This window comes from Engystomops pustulosus, unplaced genomic scaffold, assembly GCF_040894005.1.
Source record: "Engystomops pustulosus unplaced genomic scaffold, aEngPut4.maternal MAT_SCAFFOLD_215, whole genome shotgun sequence".
Classification (NCBI taxonomy): Eukaryota; Metazoa; Chordata; class Amphibia; order Anura; family Leptodactylidae; genus Engystomops; species Engystomops pustulosus.
Genome location: NW_027285095.1, coordinates 99,429 through 116,572, shown reverse-complemented (window position 1 = coordinate 116,572; position 17,144 = coordinate 99,429). Strand labels below are relative to the sequence as shown.

Genomic DNA, 17,144 nt, shown 5'->3' with positions numbered 1-17,144 from the left:
TGGGGACACTTCCTGTTGGCATACAGGGACCGGTAGTGGGGAATGACGCTGTTAATGAGTAATATCCATCTTTTAAATGGAGGGGGCTCCTGGTCCTTCCAGGTCATCACCACCACTTTTCGGGCGTAGTATAAGACAAACCTAAAGAAGATTTTATCATAGTGGCCATTGACAACTTCATTTATGATGCCGAGGAGACACACAGAGGGAGACAGTAAGCGTGGGAAATCAGTGTAGATTTAGGAACTCCAGCACTTTGGACCAGAAGACATGAACCCTAGGGCAGGACCAGACACAGTGCAGGAAGGATCCGACATCAGCCTGACAGCGAAAGCAAAGATCATTGGGCATTGCTCCCATGCGGAATAGTCTAGCAGGGGTGAAGTATACTCGATGGAGGAATTTAGACTCTGGATCAGGGAGTCCCCGGCACTCACCACAGATCCCCCCAGTCCTCATCCGACAGGTCAGGGATGTCGCGCTTCCAGCAGTCACGGGCTCTATCAAACGGTCTGCTCTTGTAGTAGAGCGTAGCACTGAGTGAGTGGCTTAGGGAGGTCCGGGGTGCTCAGACACCCCCCTACATGACAGGTCTATCAGTCTGCAGTGTGGACCCCCCATCACTCTCCCTCATCCTTATAGACCAGCGGTGGCGAACCTATGGCACGGGTGCCAGAGGCGGCACTCTGAGCCTTTTCTGTGGGCACCCAGGCCATCACCCCAGAATGAAGTTCACCAGACAGGACTCAAAGAATCTTCCTGCAAAGCCTTCCTACAGTGATAAGGGAATGTGCCCTCCTCCTTTTAAATGCGTCATTGTCTTTAGGAGGCTGAAGGGTTGAAAGTTGTCACAGAACAAGGAGATATACATTACGGCTTAAATCACTGCGCTGGCACTCTGCTATAAATAAAGTGGCTTTTGGTTGAAGTTTGGGCACTGAGGCTCTAAAACAGTGTTGGCAAACCTTTTAGCAGCCGAGTGCCCAAACTGTAACCCAAAAGCCCCTTTATTTATCGCAGTAACTTACTGCTCCCTGTTCCACAACTTTCAATCATATTGGCCTCCTGAGGACAGCAGCACAGTAGAAAGATGGAAAAGTTTCATCACTTTAGCTGCTTTCCAGTTCCCCTCTGTACACAGAGAATAGTGGGGCCAGCAGGAGGTCCTTATCTAATTCTCATCTTCCTACAGTCCCAAGTAGTGATGTCAGTATCAGCGTATGTCTGAAAGCCGCATCTTTTAAGTTGCTTGGAACTGCAGGAAGATTCAGGGCGATGGTCCGGGTGCCCACAAAAAGGGCTCCGAGTGCCGCCTCTGGCACCCGTGCCATGGGTTCGCCACCACTGCTCTAAAAGGTTCTCCATCACTGTTATAGGAGATGCGCTGTGTCTCCCTCTGCTGGTGACTCCACATACTGCACCACCAGTTGCTGGGTCCATGCTCTGGGGGCCATTGATCGGAGGATTTCCCGCCTCTCTGCTCGGGGGTCTCCTGTTATTTCAGTCATGTGACTTACACATAGAGGGGCTCATTTACTAAGGGCCCGCGCACCGCACTTTCATCGGACAACCCGACAATTTCCGTTTTGCGCCCCTGGAACAGGGATTTAAAAGGGGGGTATTAGGAGGCGGTGACACTACAGGGGGTATTAGGAGGCGGTGACACTACAGGGGGGTATTAGGAGGGGGTGACACTATAGGGGGTATTAGGAGGGGGTGACACTACAGGGGGGTATTAGGAGGGGGTGACACTATAGGGGGTTATTAGGAGGGGGTGACACTACAGGGGGGTATTAGGAGGGGGTGACACTATAGGGGGTATTAGGAGGGGGTGACACTATAGGGGGTATTAGGAGGGGGTGACACTATAGGGGGGTATTAGGAGGGGGTGACACTACAGGGGGGTATTAGGAGGGGGTGATACTATAGGGGGGTATTAGGAGGGGGTGACACTATAGGGGGGTATTAGGAGGGGGTGACACTATAGGGGGTATTAGGAGGGGGTGACACTACAGGGGGGTATTAGGAGGGGGTGACACTATAGGGGGTTATTAGGAGGGGGTGACACTACAGGGGGGTATTAGGAGGGGGTGACACTATAGGGGGTATTAGGAGGGGGTGACACTATAGGGGGTATTAGGAGGGGGTGACACTATAGGGGGGTATTAGGAGGGGGTGACACTATAGGGGGGTATTAGGAGGGGGTGACACTACAGGGGGGTATTAGGAGGGGGTGACACTACAGGGGGGTATTAGGAGGGGGTGACACTATAGGGGGTATTAGGAGGGGGTGACACTACAGGGGGGTATTAGGAGGGGGTGACACTACAGGGGGGTATTAGGAGGGGGTGATACTATAGGGGGTATTAGGAGGGGGTGACACTACAGGGGGGTATTAGGAGGGGGTGACACTACAGGGGGTATTAGGAGGGGGTGACACTACAGGGGGTATTAGGAGGGGGTGACACTATAGGGGGTATTAGGAGGGGGTGACACTATAGGGGGTATTAGGAGGGGGTGACACTATAGGGGGTATTAGGAGGGGGTGACACTATAGGGGGTATTAGGAGGGGGTGATACTATAGGGGGTATTAGGAGGGGGTAACACTATAGGGGGTATTAGGAGGGGGTGACACTATAGGGGGGTATTAGGAGGGGGTGATACTATAGGGGGTTATTAGGAGGGGGTGACACTATAGGGGGTATTAGGAGGGGGTGACACTATAGGGGGTATTAGGAGGGGGTGACACTATAGGGGGTATTAGGAGGGGGTGACACTATAGGGGGTATTAGAAGGGGGTGACACTATAGGGGGGTATTAGGAGGGGGTGATACTATAGGGGGTATTAGGAGGGGGTGACACTATAGGGGGTATTAGGAGGGGGTGACACTATAGGGGGTATTAGGAGGGGGTGACACTATAGGGGGTATTAGGAGGGGGTGACACTATAGGGGGGTATTAGGAGGGGGTGATACTATAGGGGGTATTAGGAGGGGGTGATACTATAGGGGGTATTAGGAGGGGGTGACACTATAGGGGGTATTAGGAGGGGGTGATACTATAGGGGGTATTAGGAGGGGGTGACACTATAGGGGGGTATTAGGAGGGGGTGACACTATAGGGGGTATTAGGAGGGGGTGACACTATAGGGGGGTATTAGGAGGGGGTGACACTATAGGGGGGTATTAGGAGGGGGTGATACTATAGGGGGGTATTAGGAGGGGGTGATACTATAGGGGGTTATTAGGAGGGGGTGACACTATAGGGGGTATTAGGAGGGGGTGACACTATAGGGGGGTATTAGGAGGGGGTGACACTATAGGGGGTATTAGGAGGGGGTGACACTATAGGGGGGTATTAGGAGGGGGTGACACTATAGGGGGGTATTAGGAGGGGGTGATACTATAGGGGGTTATTAGGAGGGGGTGATACTATAGGGGGTATTAGGAGGGGGTGATACTATAGGGGGTTATTAGGAGGGGGTGACACTATAGGGGGTATTAGGAGGGGGTGACACTATAGGGGGGTATTAGGAGGGGGTGACACTATAGGGGGTATTAGGAGGGGGTGACACTATAGGGGGGTATTAGGAGGGGGTGACACTATAGGGGGGTATTAGGAGGGGGTGATACTATAGGGGGTTATTAGGAGGGGGTGACACTATAGGGGGTATTAGGAGGGGGTGATATGGACACTCGGTGCCGGCGCTTTGTATATATTTTCTTCCTCCCTGAGCTCAGGAGCTGCTGCTGGGGAGGATTGTCTATGTGTCAATAAAGTTATTGAGTCGTAGTTCCATCTTTTTCTCTCCCGCCTACCTCATGTGATTGGCCACACTCAGCCAGGAAGTGTGCGCTCATTGGTCGAGGCTCCGCCCTTTCTTCTTAGATCTCCACTTCCTTTTCCTGATTCCGGGCTCCGCCCTTTTATGCATTGGGCAGTTCCTGCTGCTGATTGGACCGCTTTATTCAGCGCTATCCAATCGAAAGCTTTAAGAGTAGTAGTGACAAATGCCCCAAGTGTCGCGCGCTGTGATTGGCTGCTGTGTGAGCTGTGCCTGTTTCCGGCTCATCTGTGGTTGGCTGACTCTGACGCAGGGCCTGCCTCCTATTGGTGCGCTCGCTCCCCTGTCAGTCCGGGCCGGTGAGCGCTGGAGCCGCCGGCCTGTCCCGTTTAGCAGCGCCCAAACATGGAGCCGCCTCCTGGGCCCCGACCAGTGCCCCCTCCCCGCAAGGGCTCCATGGAGCGCCGGCCACTGAGCCCCCTCAGAAGAGCAGGGGAGTATTCCGGGGCGGGGGATGCTCTCAATGGTTCCCGGGGGAGTAAACCTGGGACCCCAGAGCGGGCCACAGTCACCCAGAGGGTGCTCATAGTGATGCAGAGCCCCGCCGGGCCCCTGTCTGCTACAGAGACGAGCCAGGGGCCCCCTTCACCAGAGAGCATCACCACCACAAGCCGGGGGCCCTCACCCAGGACCACAGAGGGCACCCCAAGATCCAGAGCCGCAGGCACCCCGTCACATGACCAGCGGGCACAGGAGACCTCAGAGGGCACCCCAAGATCCAGAGCCGCAGGCACCCCGTCACATGACCAGCGGGCACAGGAGACATCAGAGGGCACCCCAAGATCCAGAGCCGTAGGCACCCCGTCACATGACCAGCGGGGACAGGAGACCTCAGAGGGCACCCCATCACATGACCAGCGGGCACAGGAGACCTCAGAGGGCACCCCAAGATCCAGAGCCGCAGGCACCCCGTCACATGACCAGCGGGCACAGGAGACGTCAGAGGGCGCCCCAAAATCCAGAGCCGCAGTGACACCCACCCTGGGGACCCCATCACATAGGCCGCAGCCCGGGGAGCCACCACTGGACACCTACAAGAGCAGCGGGGGCAATGGATTCCAGGGACACAGCCAGATACAGAGAGAAAACCACAGGGCATCAGTCCCAGAAGACCCTACAACAACAGGTGGGCTCCCATTATCCTGCGCCCTCACACAGGAGCAGAACCCACCCATAGAGAGCCAGGAGCAAGGGGTTCCCCCACCAGAGGAAGTAGGTCATGTGATTGCTCTCAACTGGGGGTCATCCCCTCATCTTATAGGTGGTCTGAACTGCGCAGCAGGCCCAGGCCGTCTACCACAAGGGGAAGGAGCAGAGGTGGTGACGCCGGAGGGTATGTGGATACAAGAGGACATTGTTTCCCGGTCTGTGTGCGGAGCTGACATCACAGTGACTGATGGGGCGTCACACAGTGTAACCTCCACGTTTCTCCCTGTGACTGTGTGTGGATACAGGAAGAGCCCTCCGACCATAGGACCTGAGAAAGTATACAGCGCCCCGGCCACAGGAGCAGAAGACATCATTAGCACTCTAGCTATGAGATCAGAGGAAACAAAGAGCACTCCCACCCAAAGACTAGAAGACACGAAGAGCGCTCCGGCCGTAGGGTCAGGAGACGACAAGAGTGCTCTGACCATAACTGCAGTAGAAGATAAGAGTGCTCCGGGATTGGCTGCAGTAGAAGATAAGAGCACTCCGGCCATAGCTGAAGTAGAAGACGAGAGCGCTCCAGCCATAGCTGCAGTAAAAGACGAGAGCGCTGCGGCCATAGGGGCAAGAGACAAGAGCGCTGCGGCCATAGGGGCAAGAGACAAGAGCGCTGCGGCCATAGGGGCAAGAGACGACAAGAGCACTGCGGCCATAGGGGCAAGAGACGACAAGAGCACTGCGGCCATAGGGGCAAGAGACGACAAGAGCACTGCGGCCATAGGGGCAAGAGACGACAAGAGCTCTGCGGCCATAGGGGCAAGAGACGACAAGAGCGCTGCGGCCATAGGGGCAAGAGACGACAAGAGCACTGCGGCCATAGGGGCAAGAGACGACAAGAGCACTGCGGCCATAGGGGCAAGAGACGACAAGAGCGCTGCGGCCATAGGGTCAGGAGACGACAAGAGCGCTGCGGCCATAGGGTCAGGAGACGACAAGAGCGCTTCGGGATTGGCTGCAGTAGAAGATAAGAGCGCTCTGGCCATAGGGGCGGGAAATGACAAGAGCGCTCCAGCCATAGGGGCAGGAGACGACACAAAGGGTATTCTAAGTGTTGAAGAAATGAAGAATGTTGCGGCCATTAGACCAGAAGATGTGAAGAGCACTCTGTCTGTAAAAATGGAAGACACACAGAGCAACACCATGATCAGTAATTCTGTGGTGGTTGAGGTCACACAGATCCGGGTGAATCCTGCTCCACAGACCTCCAATCTGCCGGCACAGTCAAGTCTTGGGAGGTCATCGCTGTCTCCGGTTCGTATTACAGACCCTGTGAGCCCGCAGAGGAACATGTCCTCCAAGCCGCCTCTTCCTATCCCACCACGATCCAACCTGTACCCCGGCCATATTCCTCGTGAACAAGAGACCTCAAGCAGCCATGAGACTGCCTCCCTGTCTAGCTTCAAGTCCAAGGCTCCAGCTCCAGACACGCTCAGTTACCTGGACTCTGTCAGTCTGATGTCTGGCACCATGGAGTCGCTCACCTTGCTGGATGACGCCAGCTCCTTAGGTTCAGACTCTGAGATAAATGGCATACCATATAGGAAGACGGACAAATACGGATTTCTGGGAGGAAATCAGTTCAGCGGGAATGGGTCAGTGTCTCTCCCTACATGATGGTAGTATGGAGGTGGTGTGAATAGTGATGATTGTATGGGTTGTGATGGTCATAGAAGGCTGGGATGGATTTTGATGAGCATAGAGGGTGATTGTTGTGATTATGGTAGAGCGTCTTGTGATGGTTGTATTGGCTGAGAGGGGGCTGTGTGCTCGGAGGGGGGCTGGATGGTGGTATGTTTCGTAGATATGGGTTATGATTAGGATAGAAGGTAAAGAGATGGTGAGATGAATTGGTAGAGGGAAATATGTTTTATGATGAGGATAGAGCGTGTTGTGGTATGTGCTCGGTGTAAGGTCTGGGTAGGGATGGTGGTGCGTGTACGGGGAGTGCGCCGGTATAGTGGTGCGTGTACGGGTACGAGGAGTGCGCCGGTGTAGTGGTGCGGGTACGAGGAGTGCGCCGGTGTAGTGGTGCGGGTACGAGGAGTGCGCCGGTGTAGTGGTGCGGGTACGAGGAGTGCGCCGGTGTAGTGGTGCGGGTACGAGGAGTGCGCCGGTGTAGTGGTGCGGGTACGAGGAGTGCGCCGGTGTAGTGGTGCGGGTACGAGGAGTGCGCCGGTGTAGTGGTGCGGGTACGAGGAGTGCGCCGGTGTAGTGGTGCGGGTACGAGGAGTGCGCCGGTGTAGTGGTGCGTGTACGAGGAGTGCGCCGGTGTAGTGGTGCGTGTACGAGGAGTGCGCCGGTGTAGTGGTGCGTGTACAAGGAGTGCGCCGGTGTAGTGGTGCGTGTGCGGTTACGAGGAGTTCGCCGGTGTAGTGGTGCGTGTGCGGTTACGAGGAGTTCGCCGGTGTAGTGGTGCGTGTAGTGGGTGCGAGGAGTGCGCCGGTATAGTGGTGCGTGTACGGGTGCGAGGAGTGCGCCGGTATAGTGGTGCGTGTACGGGGAGTGCGCCGGTGTAGTGGTGCATGCTACAATCAGCCACCAATTGTGAGGCCTGTAATTGACATGAACCTCTCCAGATCCTCAGCCATAGAAAGTCTGTGTGACCCGGTGACCACATCACAGCTCTCGGGGAGATCTGCATAATAATAATCATCTTTCCAGATCATATTCTGTAGCGTTACACACACATTACATTACACAGTACATGGAGCAGCAGTGTGTACTTACCTTGTGAAGACTTAGAATAGCCTGACCTCTGTCACTGAGCTGAACCTTTGTCTTGGATCAAATACTTATTTTCCACATTAATTTACAAATAATTTCTCTAATAATCGGACAATGAGACTTCCTGGGTTTGTTGTCACACTTTGTAGTTGAGGGCCCCCCCCCTGTGATGTCATTCCCGGCCTCTCACCTGTACACGGGGGAGATCTTGTACGATTGGTGGCTGTATATGTGGCGTGTGGCTTGTGTTCTGGGATGGGTGTGCAGATTATGTGGCGTCTTGTTGCTGACGTCCTGTTATTGAAGTGATTGTTCTTGTTTCTTTTGACAGGGAAACTTCAGTTTCTGTGGAAATTGCTCGACAGCGAGAACTCAAGTGGTTAGAAATGTTCAATAATTGGGATAAGTGGCTGACGCGGCGTTCTCAGAAGGTGAGATGGTGGGTAACGGGGAAGCCGCCTCGCTCTGCGTGTCTCATCCTACCTCTGTCCACAGGTGAAGCTGAGGTGCAGGAAGGGGATCCCGTCTTCGCTGAGGGCCAAGGCCTGGCAGTTTCTTTCCAGCAGTCATGAACTTCTGATAAAAAATCCTGGAAAATTTGAGGTGAGCCGGGCCCAGGATGATGAGGAGGGAGAAGTCCATCATGGAGGTGGCCACCAGGGCTGTAACTTCTTTCCTATCGCCTCTTGTAGGAAATGGAGCGACAACAAGGAGACCCCAAGTGGTTGGATGTGATTGAGAAAGATCTCCACCGCCAGTTCCCTTTTCATGAGATGTTTGCAGCCCGAGGGGGACACGGGTAAGACACGGGAACAAAGATAGTCAGAAAATGACAGCAGAGTCCTGTGCAGCCTCCTCAGGCCGCAGCACTGACCACGCGCCTCCTCCTCTACATCACCTGGTTCATGTTATACTAGGTAGGGAGTGGCAAGAAGAAGTAAGTGAACCTCTTGTGGGTCTCCGGATTTATTCTTTGTTTCTTGATGCAATGTTATCGGAAATCTATCAGATCTATAGACAGACACCGAAACACAAAAGGGACAAAAGCAAGTTACCCCTGGATTGTAACACCTGCAGGTCCGCTCCACCGGACATCACCCGGAGGAGCACACCTACCTGCACAGAGCATTTCATTATGGATGCATATATATTTATAGACAAAGCCCCTTTAACACCCTGCAGCAATGTTATATTAACTGCTTAGATCCAGAAGGTAGAACACATACAACACCAGAACCAACTCCGATACAGCACCCCAGCCAAGATCAAACCAGTAAGTTCAGCGCAAGAAGTTCTGTACATAACCAAGCCCAGTACATACAGACAGGACTGCACCAAAACTGAGTTCATACATATACGCAGCACCAGAATCACATGGTATAAATACAGTACAAGAACCAAGGTCAGTAGAAAAAAAAGCTGCACCAGAACCCACTTTGGTGCATTTAAGACTCTCCATAGACAAGGAGAATAACAAATTAGTTGTGGGTCAGACAGAGACTTTTTGTAGTCCACAAAATTCAATGGAACTTAATATATAGCTGTTTACTGCTGCTGTAGCTGGGTAGGTACTGTAGCCACTCCCTGTGCCCCCGCAAGAGCGCCCGGACCATTGGCTACTGTAGGGCAGGGGCTCTACCAGTGCTAGTGGTTGATGTCCTGCCCCACAGTAGCCATCAGTAAGAGGAAAAAAATGTTATTCTGGGCGCTGTCTTCACTCCATACAGGAGCCGGGCGTCTGATGGGGCTGTTGGCCGGTGAGATGTGGAACAGGGAGCTGAAAGCACTTGTGCTCCCCTTCTAAAGTAAAAAGTTTGGAGTCGGTTCTCTGCCCTTCTCCAGCCATGATTTTGTCAACCGGCTTGCTTGAGTTGGCCACATTCCACCTCTGTTTTGTGGGCCCCTCTTTCCTGCAGATGTTGGGGCCCGTAGCATTACAGAATTGTCCACAAGAATGGAGAATTGTGTATTCTCGGTACTGTTAAATACCATGAAATTATTGCATAATTGTCAGTTTTTAAAAATATACAGTATAATAAGCACTTCCATAGAGACTGGAGAAGTCCTCAATGTTCCTGGGCATCTCCTGCCCCTCCGCTCTGTGTCCTCCCCTTCTCCTGGGCATCTCCTACCCCTCCGCTCTGTGTCCTCCCCTTCTCCTGCCCCTCCGCTCTGTGTCCTCCCCTTCTCCTGGACATCTCCTGCCCCTCCGCTCTGTGTCCTCCCCTTCTCCTGGGCATCTCCTGCCCCTCCGCTCTGTGTCCTCCCCTTCTCCTGGGCATCTCCTGCCCCTCCGCTCTGTGTCCTCCCCTTCTCCTGGGCATCTCCTGCCCCTCCGCTCTGTGTCCTCCCCTTCTCCTGGACATCTCCTGCCCCTCCGCTCTGTGTCCTCCCCTTCTCCTGGGCATCTCCTGCCCCTCCGCTCTGTGTCCTCCCCTTCTCCTGGGCATCTCCTGCCCCTCCGCTCTGTGTCCTCCCCTTCTCCTGGGCATCTCCTGCCCCTCCGCTCTGTGTCCTCCCCTTCTCCTGGGCATCTCCTGCCCCTCCGCTCTGTGTCCTCCCCTTCTCCTGGGCATCTCCTGCTCCTCCGCTCTGTGTCCTCCCCTTCTCCTGGGCATCTCCTGCCCCTCCGCTCTGTGTCCTCCCCTTCTCCTGGGCATCTCCTGCCCCTCCGCTCTGTATCCTCCCCTTCTCCTGGGCATCTCCTGCCCCTCCGCTCTGTGTCCTCCCCTTCTCCTGGGCATCTCCTGCCCCTCCGCTCTGTGTCCTCCCCTTCTCCTGGGCATCTCCTGCTCCTCCGCTCTGTGTCCTCGCCCTCTCCTGGGCATCTCCTGCCCCTCCGCTCTGTGTCCTCCCCTTCTCCTGGGCATCTCCTGCTCCTCCGCTCTGTGTCCTCCCCTTCTCCTGGGCATCTCCTGCTCCTCCGCTCTGTGTCCTCCCCTTCTCCTGGGCATCTCCTGCCCCTCCGCTCTGTGTCCTCCCCTTCTCCTGGGCATCTCCTGCTCCTCCGCTCTGTGTCCTCCCCTTCTCCTGGGCATCTCCTGCCCCTCCGCTCTGTGCCCTCCCCTTCTCCTGGGCATCTCCTGCCTCTCTGCTCTGTGTCCTCCCCTTCTCCTGGGCATCTCCTGCCCCTCCGCTCTGTGTCCTCCCCTTCTCCTGGGCATCTCATGCCCCTCCGCTCTGTGTCCTCCCCATCTCCTGCCCCTCCGCTCTGTGTCCTCCCCTTCTCCTGGACATCTCCTGCCCCTCCGCTCTGTGTCCTCCCCTTCTCCTGGACATCTCCTGCCCCTCCGCTCTGTGTCCTCCCCTTCTCCTGGACATCTCCTGCCCCTCCGCTCTGTGTCCTCCCCTTCTCCTGGGCATCTCCTGCCCCTCCGCTCTGTGTCCTCCCCTTCTCCTGGGCATCTCCTGCCCCTCCGCTCTGTGTCCTCCCCTTCTCCTGGGCATCTCCTGCCCCTCCGCTCTGTGTCCTCGCCTTCTCCTGGGCATCTCCTGCCCCTCCGCTCTGTGTCCTCCCCTTCTCCTGGGCATCTCCTGCCCCTCCGCTCTGTGTCCTCCCCTTCTCCTGGGCATCTCCTGCCCCTCCGCTCTGTGTCCTCCCCTTCTCCTGGGCATCTCCTGCCCCTCCGCTCTGTGTCCTCCCCTTCTCCTGGACATCTCCTGCCCCTCCGCTCTGTGTCCTCCCCTTCTCCTGGACATCTCCTGCCCCTCCGCTCTGTGTCCTCCCCTTCTCCTGGACATCTCCTGCCCCTCCGCTCTGTGTCCTCCCCTTCTCCTGGGCATCTCCTGCCCCTCCGCTCTGTGTCCTCCCCATCTCCTGCCCCTCCGCTCTGTGTCCTCCCCTTCTCCTGGACATCTCCTGCCCCTCCGCTCTGTGTCCTCCCCATCTCCTGGACATCTCCTGCCCCTCCGCTCTGTGTCCTCGCCCTCTCCTGCCCCTCCGCTCTGTGTCCTCCCCTTCTCCTGGGCATCTCCTGCTCCTCCGCTCTGTGTCCTCCCCTTCTCCTGGACATCTCCTGCCCCTCCGCTCTGTGTCCTCCCCTTCTCCTGGACATCTCCTGCCCCTCCGCTCTGTGTCCTCCCCATCTCCTGCCCCTCCGCTCTGTGTCCTCCCCTTCTCCTGGACATCTCCTGCCCCTCCGCTCTGTGTCCTCCCCTTCTCCTGGGCATCTCCTGCCCCTCCGCTCTGTGTCCTCCCCTTCTCCTGGGCATCTCCTGCCCCTCCGCTCTGTGTCCTCGCCCTCTCCTGCCCCTCCGCTCTGTGTCCTCCCCTTCTCCTGGGCATCTCCTGCCCCTCCGCTCTGTGTCCTCCCCTTCTCCTGGGCATCTCCTGCCCCTCCGCTCTGTGTCCTCGCCTTCTCCTGGGCATCTCCTGCCCCTCCGCTCTGTGTCCTCGCCTTGTCCTGGGTATCTCCTGCTCCTCCGCTCTGTGTCCTCCCCTTCTCCTGCCCCTCCGCTCTGTGTCCTCCCCTTCTCCTGGGCATCTCCTGCTCCTCCGCTCTGTGTCCTCCCCTTCTCCTGGGCATCTCCTGCCCCTCCGCTCTGTGTCCTCCCCTTCTCCTGGGCATCTCCTGCCCCTCCGCTCTGTATCCTCCCCTTCTCCTGGGCATCTCCTGCCCCTCCGCTCTGTGTCCTCCCCTTCTCCTGGGCATCTCCTGCCCCTCCGCTCTGTGTCCTGGGCATCTCCTGCCCCTCCGCTCTGTGTCCTCCCCTTCTCCTGGGCATCTCCTGCTCCTCCGCTCTGTGTCCTCCCCTTCTCCTGGGCATCTCCTGCCTCTCCGCTCTGTGTCCTCCCCTTCTCCTGCCCCTCCGCTCTGTGTCCTCCCCTTCTCCTGGGCATCTCCTGCCCCTCCGCTCTGTGTCCTCCCCTTCTCCTGGGCATCTCCTGCCCCTCCGCTCTGTGTCCTCCCCTTCTCCTGGGCATCTCCTGCCCCTCCTCTCTGTGTCCTCCCCTTCTCCTGGGCATCTCCTGCCCCTCCGCTCTGTGTCCTCCCCTTCTCCTGGGCATCTCCTGCCCCTCCGCTCTGTGTCCTCCCCTTCTCCTGGGCATCTCCTGCTCCTCCGCTCTGTGTCCTCCCCTTCTCCTGGGCATCTCCTGCCCCTCCGCTCTGTGTCCTCCCCTTCTCCTGGGCATCTCCTGCCCCTCCGCTCTGTGTCCTCCCCTTCTCCTGGGCATCTCCTGCCCCTCCGCTCTGTGTCCTCCCCTTCTCCTGGGCATCTCCTGCCCCTCCGCTCTGTGTCCTCGCCTTGTCCTGGGTATCTCCTGCTCCTCCGCTCTGTGTCCTCCCCTTCTCCTGCCCCTCCGCTCTGTGTCCTCCCCTTCTCCTGGGCATCTCCTGCTCCTCCGCTCTGTGTCCTCCCCTTCTCCTGGGCATCTCCTGCCCCTCCGCTCTGTATCCTCCCTTTCTCCTGGGCATCTCCTGCCCCTCCGCTCTGTGTCCTCCCCTTCTCCTGGGCATCTCCTGCCCCTCCGCTGTGTGTCCTGGGCATCTCCTGCCCCTCCGCTCTGTGTCCTCCCCTTCTCCTGGGCATCTCCTGCTCCTCCGCTCTGTGTCCTCCCCTTCTCCTGGGCATCTCCTGCCCCTCCGCTCTGTGTCCTCCCGTTCTCCTGCCCCTCCGCTCTGTGTCCTCCCCTTCTCCTGGGCATCTCCTGCTCCTGCGCTCTGTGTCCTCCCCTTCTCCTGGGCATCTCCTGCCTCTCTGCTCTGTGTCCTCCCCATCTCCTGGGCATCTCCTGCTCCTCCGCTCTGTGTCCTCCCCTTCTCCTGGGCATCTCCTGCCCCTCCGCTCTGTGTCCTCCCCTTCTCCTGGGCATCTCCTGCCCCTCCGCTCTGTGTCCTCCCCTTCTCCTGGGCATCTCCTGCCCCTCTGCTCTGTGTCCTCCCCTTCTCCTGGGCATCTCCTGCCCCTCCGCTCTGTGTCCTGGGCATCTCCTGCCCCTCCGCTCTGTGTCCTCGCCCTCTCCTGCCCCTCCGCTCTGTGTCCTCCCCTTCTCCTGCCCCTCCGCTCTGTGTCCTCCCCTTCTCCTGGGTATCTCCTGCCCCTCCGCTCTGTGTCCTCCCCTTCTCCTGGGCATCTCCTGCCCCTCTGCTCTGTGTCCTCCCCTTCTCCTGGGCATCTCCTGCCCCTCCGCTCTGTGTCCTCCCTTTCTCCTGGGCATCTCCTGCCCCTCCGCTCTGTGTCCTCCCCTTCTCCTGGGCATCTCCTGCCCCTCCGCTCTGTGTCCTCCCCTTCTCCTCCGCTCTGTGTCCTCGCCCTCTCCTGCCCCTCCGCTCTGTGTCCTCGCCCTCTCCTGCCCCTCCGCTCTGTGTCCTCGCCCTCTCCCGGGCATCTCCTGCCCCTCCGCTCTGTGTCCTCCCTTTCTCCTGGGCATCTCCTGCCCCTCCGCTCTGTGTCCTCCCCTTCTCCTGGGCATCTCCTGCCCCTCCGCTCTGTGTCCTCCCCTTCTCCTCCGCTCTGTGTCCTCCCCTTCTCCTGGGCATCTCCTGCCCCTCCGCTCTGTGTCCTCCCCTTCTCCTCCGCTCTGTGTCCTCCCCTTCTCCTGGGCATCTCCTGCTCCTCCGCTCTGTGTCCTCCCCATCTCCTGCCCCTCCGCTCTGTGTCCTCCCCTTCTCCTGGGCATCTCCTGCCCCTCCGCTCTGTGTCCTCCCCTTCTCCTGGGCATCTCCTGCCCCTCCGCTCTGTGTCCTCGCCCTCCCCTTCTCCTCCGCTCTGTGTCCTCCCCTTCTCCTGGGCATCTCCTGCCCCTCCGCTCTGTGTCCTCCCTTTCTCCTGGGCATCTCCTGCCCCTCCGCTCTGTGTCCTCGCCCTCTCCTGCCCCTCCGCTCTGTGTCCTCGCCCTCTCCTGCCCCTCCGCTCTGTGTCCTCGCCCTCTCCTGCCCCTCCGCTCTGTGTCCTCGCCCTCTCCTGCCCCTCCGCTCTGTGTCCTCCCCTTCTCCTGCCCCTCCGCTCTGTGTCCTCCCCTTCTCCTGGGCATCTCCTGCTCCTCCGCTCTGTGTCCTCCCCTTCTCCTGGGCATCTCCTGCCCCTCCGCTCTGTGTCCTCGCCCTCTCCTGCCCCTCCGCTCTGTGTCCTCCCCTTCTCCTGCCCCTCCGCTCTGTGTCCTCCCCTTCTCCTGGGCATCTCCTGCTCCTCCGCTCTGTGTCCTCCCCTTCTCCTGGGCATCTCCTGCCCCTCCGCTCTGTGTCCTCCCCTTCTCCTGGGTATCTCCTGCCCCTCCGCTCTGTGTCCTCCCCTTCTCCTGGGCATCTCCTGCCCCTCCGCTCTGTGTCCTCCCCTTCTCCTGGGCATCTCCTGCCCCTCCGCTCTGTGTCCTCGCCTTCTCCTGGGCATCTCCTGCCCCTCCGCTCTGTGTCCTCGCCTTCTCCTGGGCATCTCCTGCCCCTCCGCTCTGTGTCCTCCCCTTCTCCTGGGCATCTCCTGCCCCTCCGCTCTGTGTCCTCCCCTTCTCCTGGGCATCTCCTGCCCCTCCGCTCTGTGTCCTCCCCTTCTCCTGGGCATCTCCTGCCCCTCCGCTCTGTGTCCTCCCCTTCTCCTGGGCATCTCCTGCCCCTCCGCTCTGTGTCCTCCCCTTCTCCTGGGCATCTCCTGCCCCTCCGCTCTGTGTCCTCCCCTTCTCCTGGGCATCTCCTGCCCCTCCGCTCTGTGTCCTCCCCTTCTCCTGGGCATCTCCTGCCCCTCCGCTCTGTGTCCTCCCCTTCTCCTGGGCATCTCCTGCCCCTCCGCTCTGTGTCCTCCCCTTCTCCTGGGCATCTCCTGCCCCTCCGCTCTGTGTCCTCCCCTTCTCCTGGGTATCTCCTGCCCCTCCGCTCTGTGTCCTCCCCTTCTCCTGGGCATCTCCTGCCCCTCCGCTCTGTGTCCTCCCCTTCTCCTGGGCATCTCCTGCCCCTCCGCTCTGTGTCCTCGCCTTCTCCTGGGCATCTCCTGCCCCTCCGCTCTGTGTCCTCGCCTTCTCCTGGGCATCTCCTGCCCCTCCGCTCTGTGTCCTCGCCTTCTCCTGGGCATCTCCTGCCCCTCCGCTCTGTGTCCTCCCCTTCTCCTGGGCATCTCCTGCCCCTCCGCTCTGTGTCCTCCCCTTCTCCTGGGCATCTCCTGCCCCTCCGCTCTGTGTCCTCCCCTTCTCCTGGGCATCTCCTGCCCCTCCGCTCTGTGTCCTCCCCTTCTCCTGGGCATCTCCTGCCCCTCCGCTCTGTGTCCTCCCCTTCTCCTGGGCATCTCCTGCCCCTCCGCTCTGTGTCCTCCCCTTCTCCTGGGCATCTCCTGCTCCTCCGCTCTGTGTCCTCCCCTTCTCCTGGGCATCTCCTGCTCCTCCGCTCTGTGTCCTCCCCTTCTCCTGGGCATCTCCTGCTCCTCCGCTCTGTGTCCTCCCCTTCTCCTGGGCATCTCCTGCTCCTCCGCTCTGTGTCCTCCCCTTCTCCTGGGCATCTCCTGCCCCTCCGCTCTGTGTCCTCCCCTTCTCCTGGGCATCTCCTGCTCCTGCGCTCTGTGTCCTCCCCTTCTCCTGGGCATCTCCTGCCTCTCTGCTCTGTGTCCTCCCCTTCTCCTGGGCATCTCCTGCTCCTCCGCTCTGTGTCCTCCCCTTCTCCTGGACATCTCCTGCCCCTCCGCTCTGTGTCCTCCCCTTCTCTTGGGCATCTCCTGCTCCTCCGCTCTGTGTCCTCCCCTTCTCCTGGGCATCTCCTGCCCCTCCGCTCTGTGTCCTCCCCTTCTCCTGGGCATCTCCTGCCCCTCCGCTCTGTGTCCTCCCCTTCTCCTGGGCATCTCCTGCCCCTCCGCTCTGTGTCCTCGCCTTCTCCTGGGCATCTCCTGCCCCTCCGCTCTGTGTCCTCGCCTTCTCCTGGGCATCTCCTGCCCCTCCGCTCTGTGTCCTCCCCATCTCCTGCCCCTCCGCTCTGTGTCCTCCCTTTCTCCTGGACATCTCCTGCCCCTCCGCTCTGTGTCCTCCCCTTCTCCTGGACATCTCCTGCCCCTCCGCTCTGTGTCCTCCCCTTCTCCTGGGCATCTCCTGCCCCTCCGCTCTGTGTCCTCCCCTTCTCCTGCCCCTCCGCTCTGTGTCCTCCCCTTCTCCTGGGCATCTCCTGCTCCTCCGCTCTGTGTCCTCCCCTTCTCCTGGACATCTCCTGCCCCTCCGCTCTGTGTCCTCCCCTTCTCCTGGACATCTCCTGCCCCTCCGCTCTGTGTCCTCCCCTTCTCCTGGGCATCTCCTGCCCCTCCGCTCTGTGTCCTCCCCTTCTCCTGCCCCTCCGCTCTGTGTCCTCCCCTTCTCCTGGGCATCTCCTGCTCCTCCGCTCTGTGTCCTCCCCTTCTCCTGGACATCTCCTGCCCCTCCGCTCTGTGTCCTCCCCTTCTCCTGGACATCTCCTGCCC

At 58.9% G+C, this 17,144-nt stretch overlaps 1 protein-coding gene across 2 annotated transcripts in view; it reads left to right on the top strand.

The window, feature by feature from the left end:
• Nucleotides 1–4,053: 4,053 nt before the first annotated feature.
• The window catches only part of LOC140109542 (uncharacterized), a 33,211-nt gene continuing 20,120 nt past the window's right edge, over nt 4,054–17,144 (top strand). The window contains exons 1-5 of one of the 2 annotated variants that reach the window (XM_072132070.1): nt 4,054–4,675; nt 4,718–6,646; nt 8,110–8,209; nt 8,274–8,381; nt 8,471–8,577. In XM_072132070.1, coding sequence (XP_071988171.1) covers nt 4,191–4,675; nt 4,718–6,646; nt 8,110–8,209; nt 8,274–8,381; nt 8,471–8,577 — 2,729 coding nt within the window. In that variant the 5' untranslated portion in view covers nt 4,054–4,190. Of the gene's footprint in view, nt 6,647–8,109; nt 8,210–8,273; nt 8,382–8,470; nt 8,578–17,144 lie in introns of both variants that reach the window. The other variant, XM_072132069.1, reaches the window with a different exon arrangement.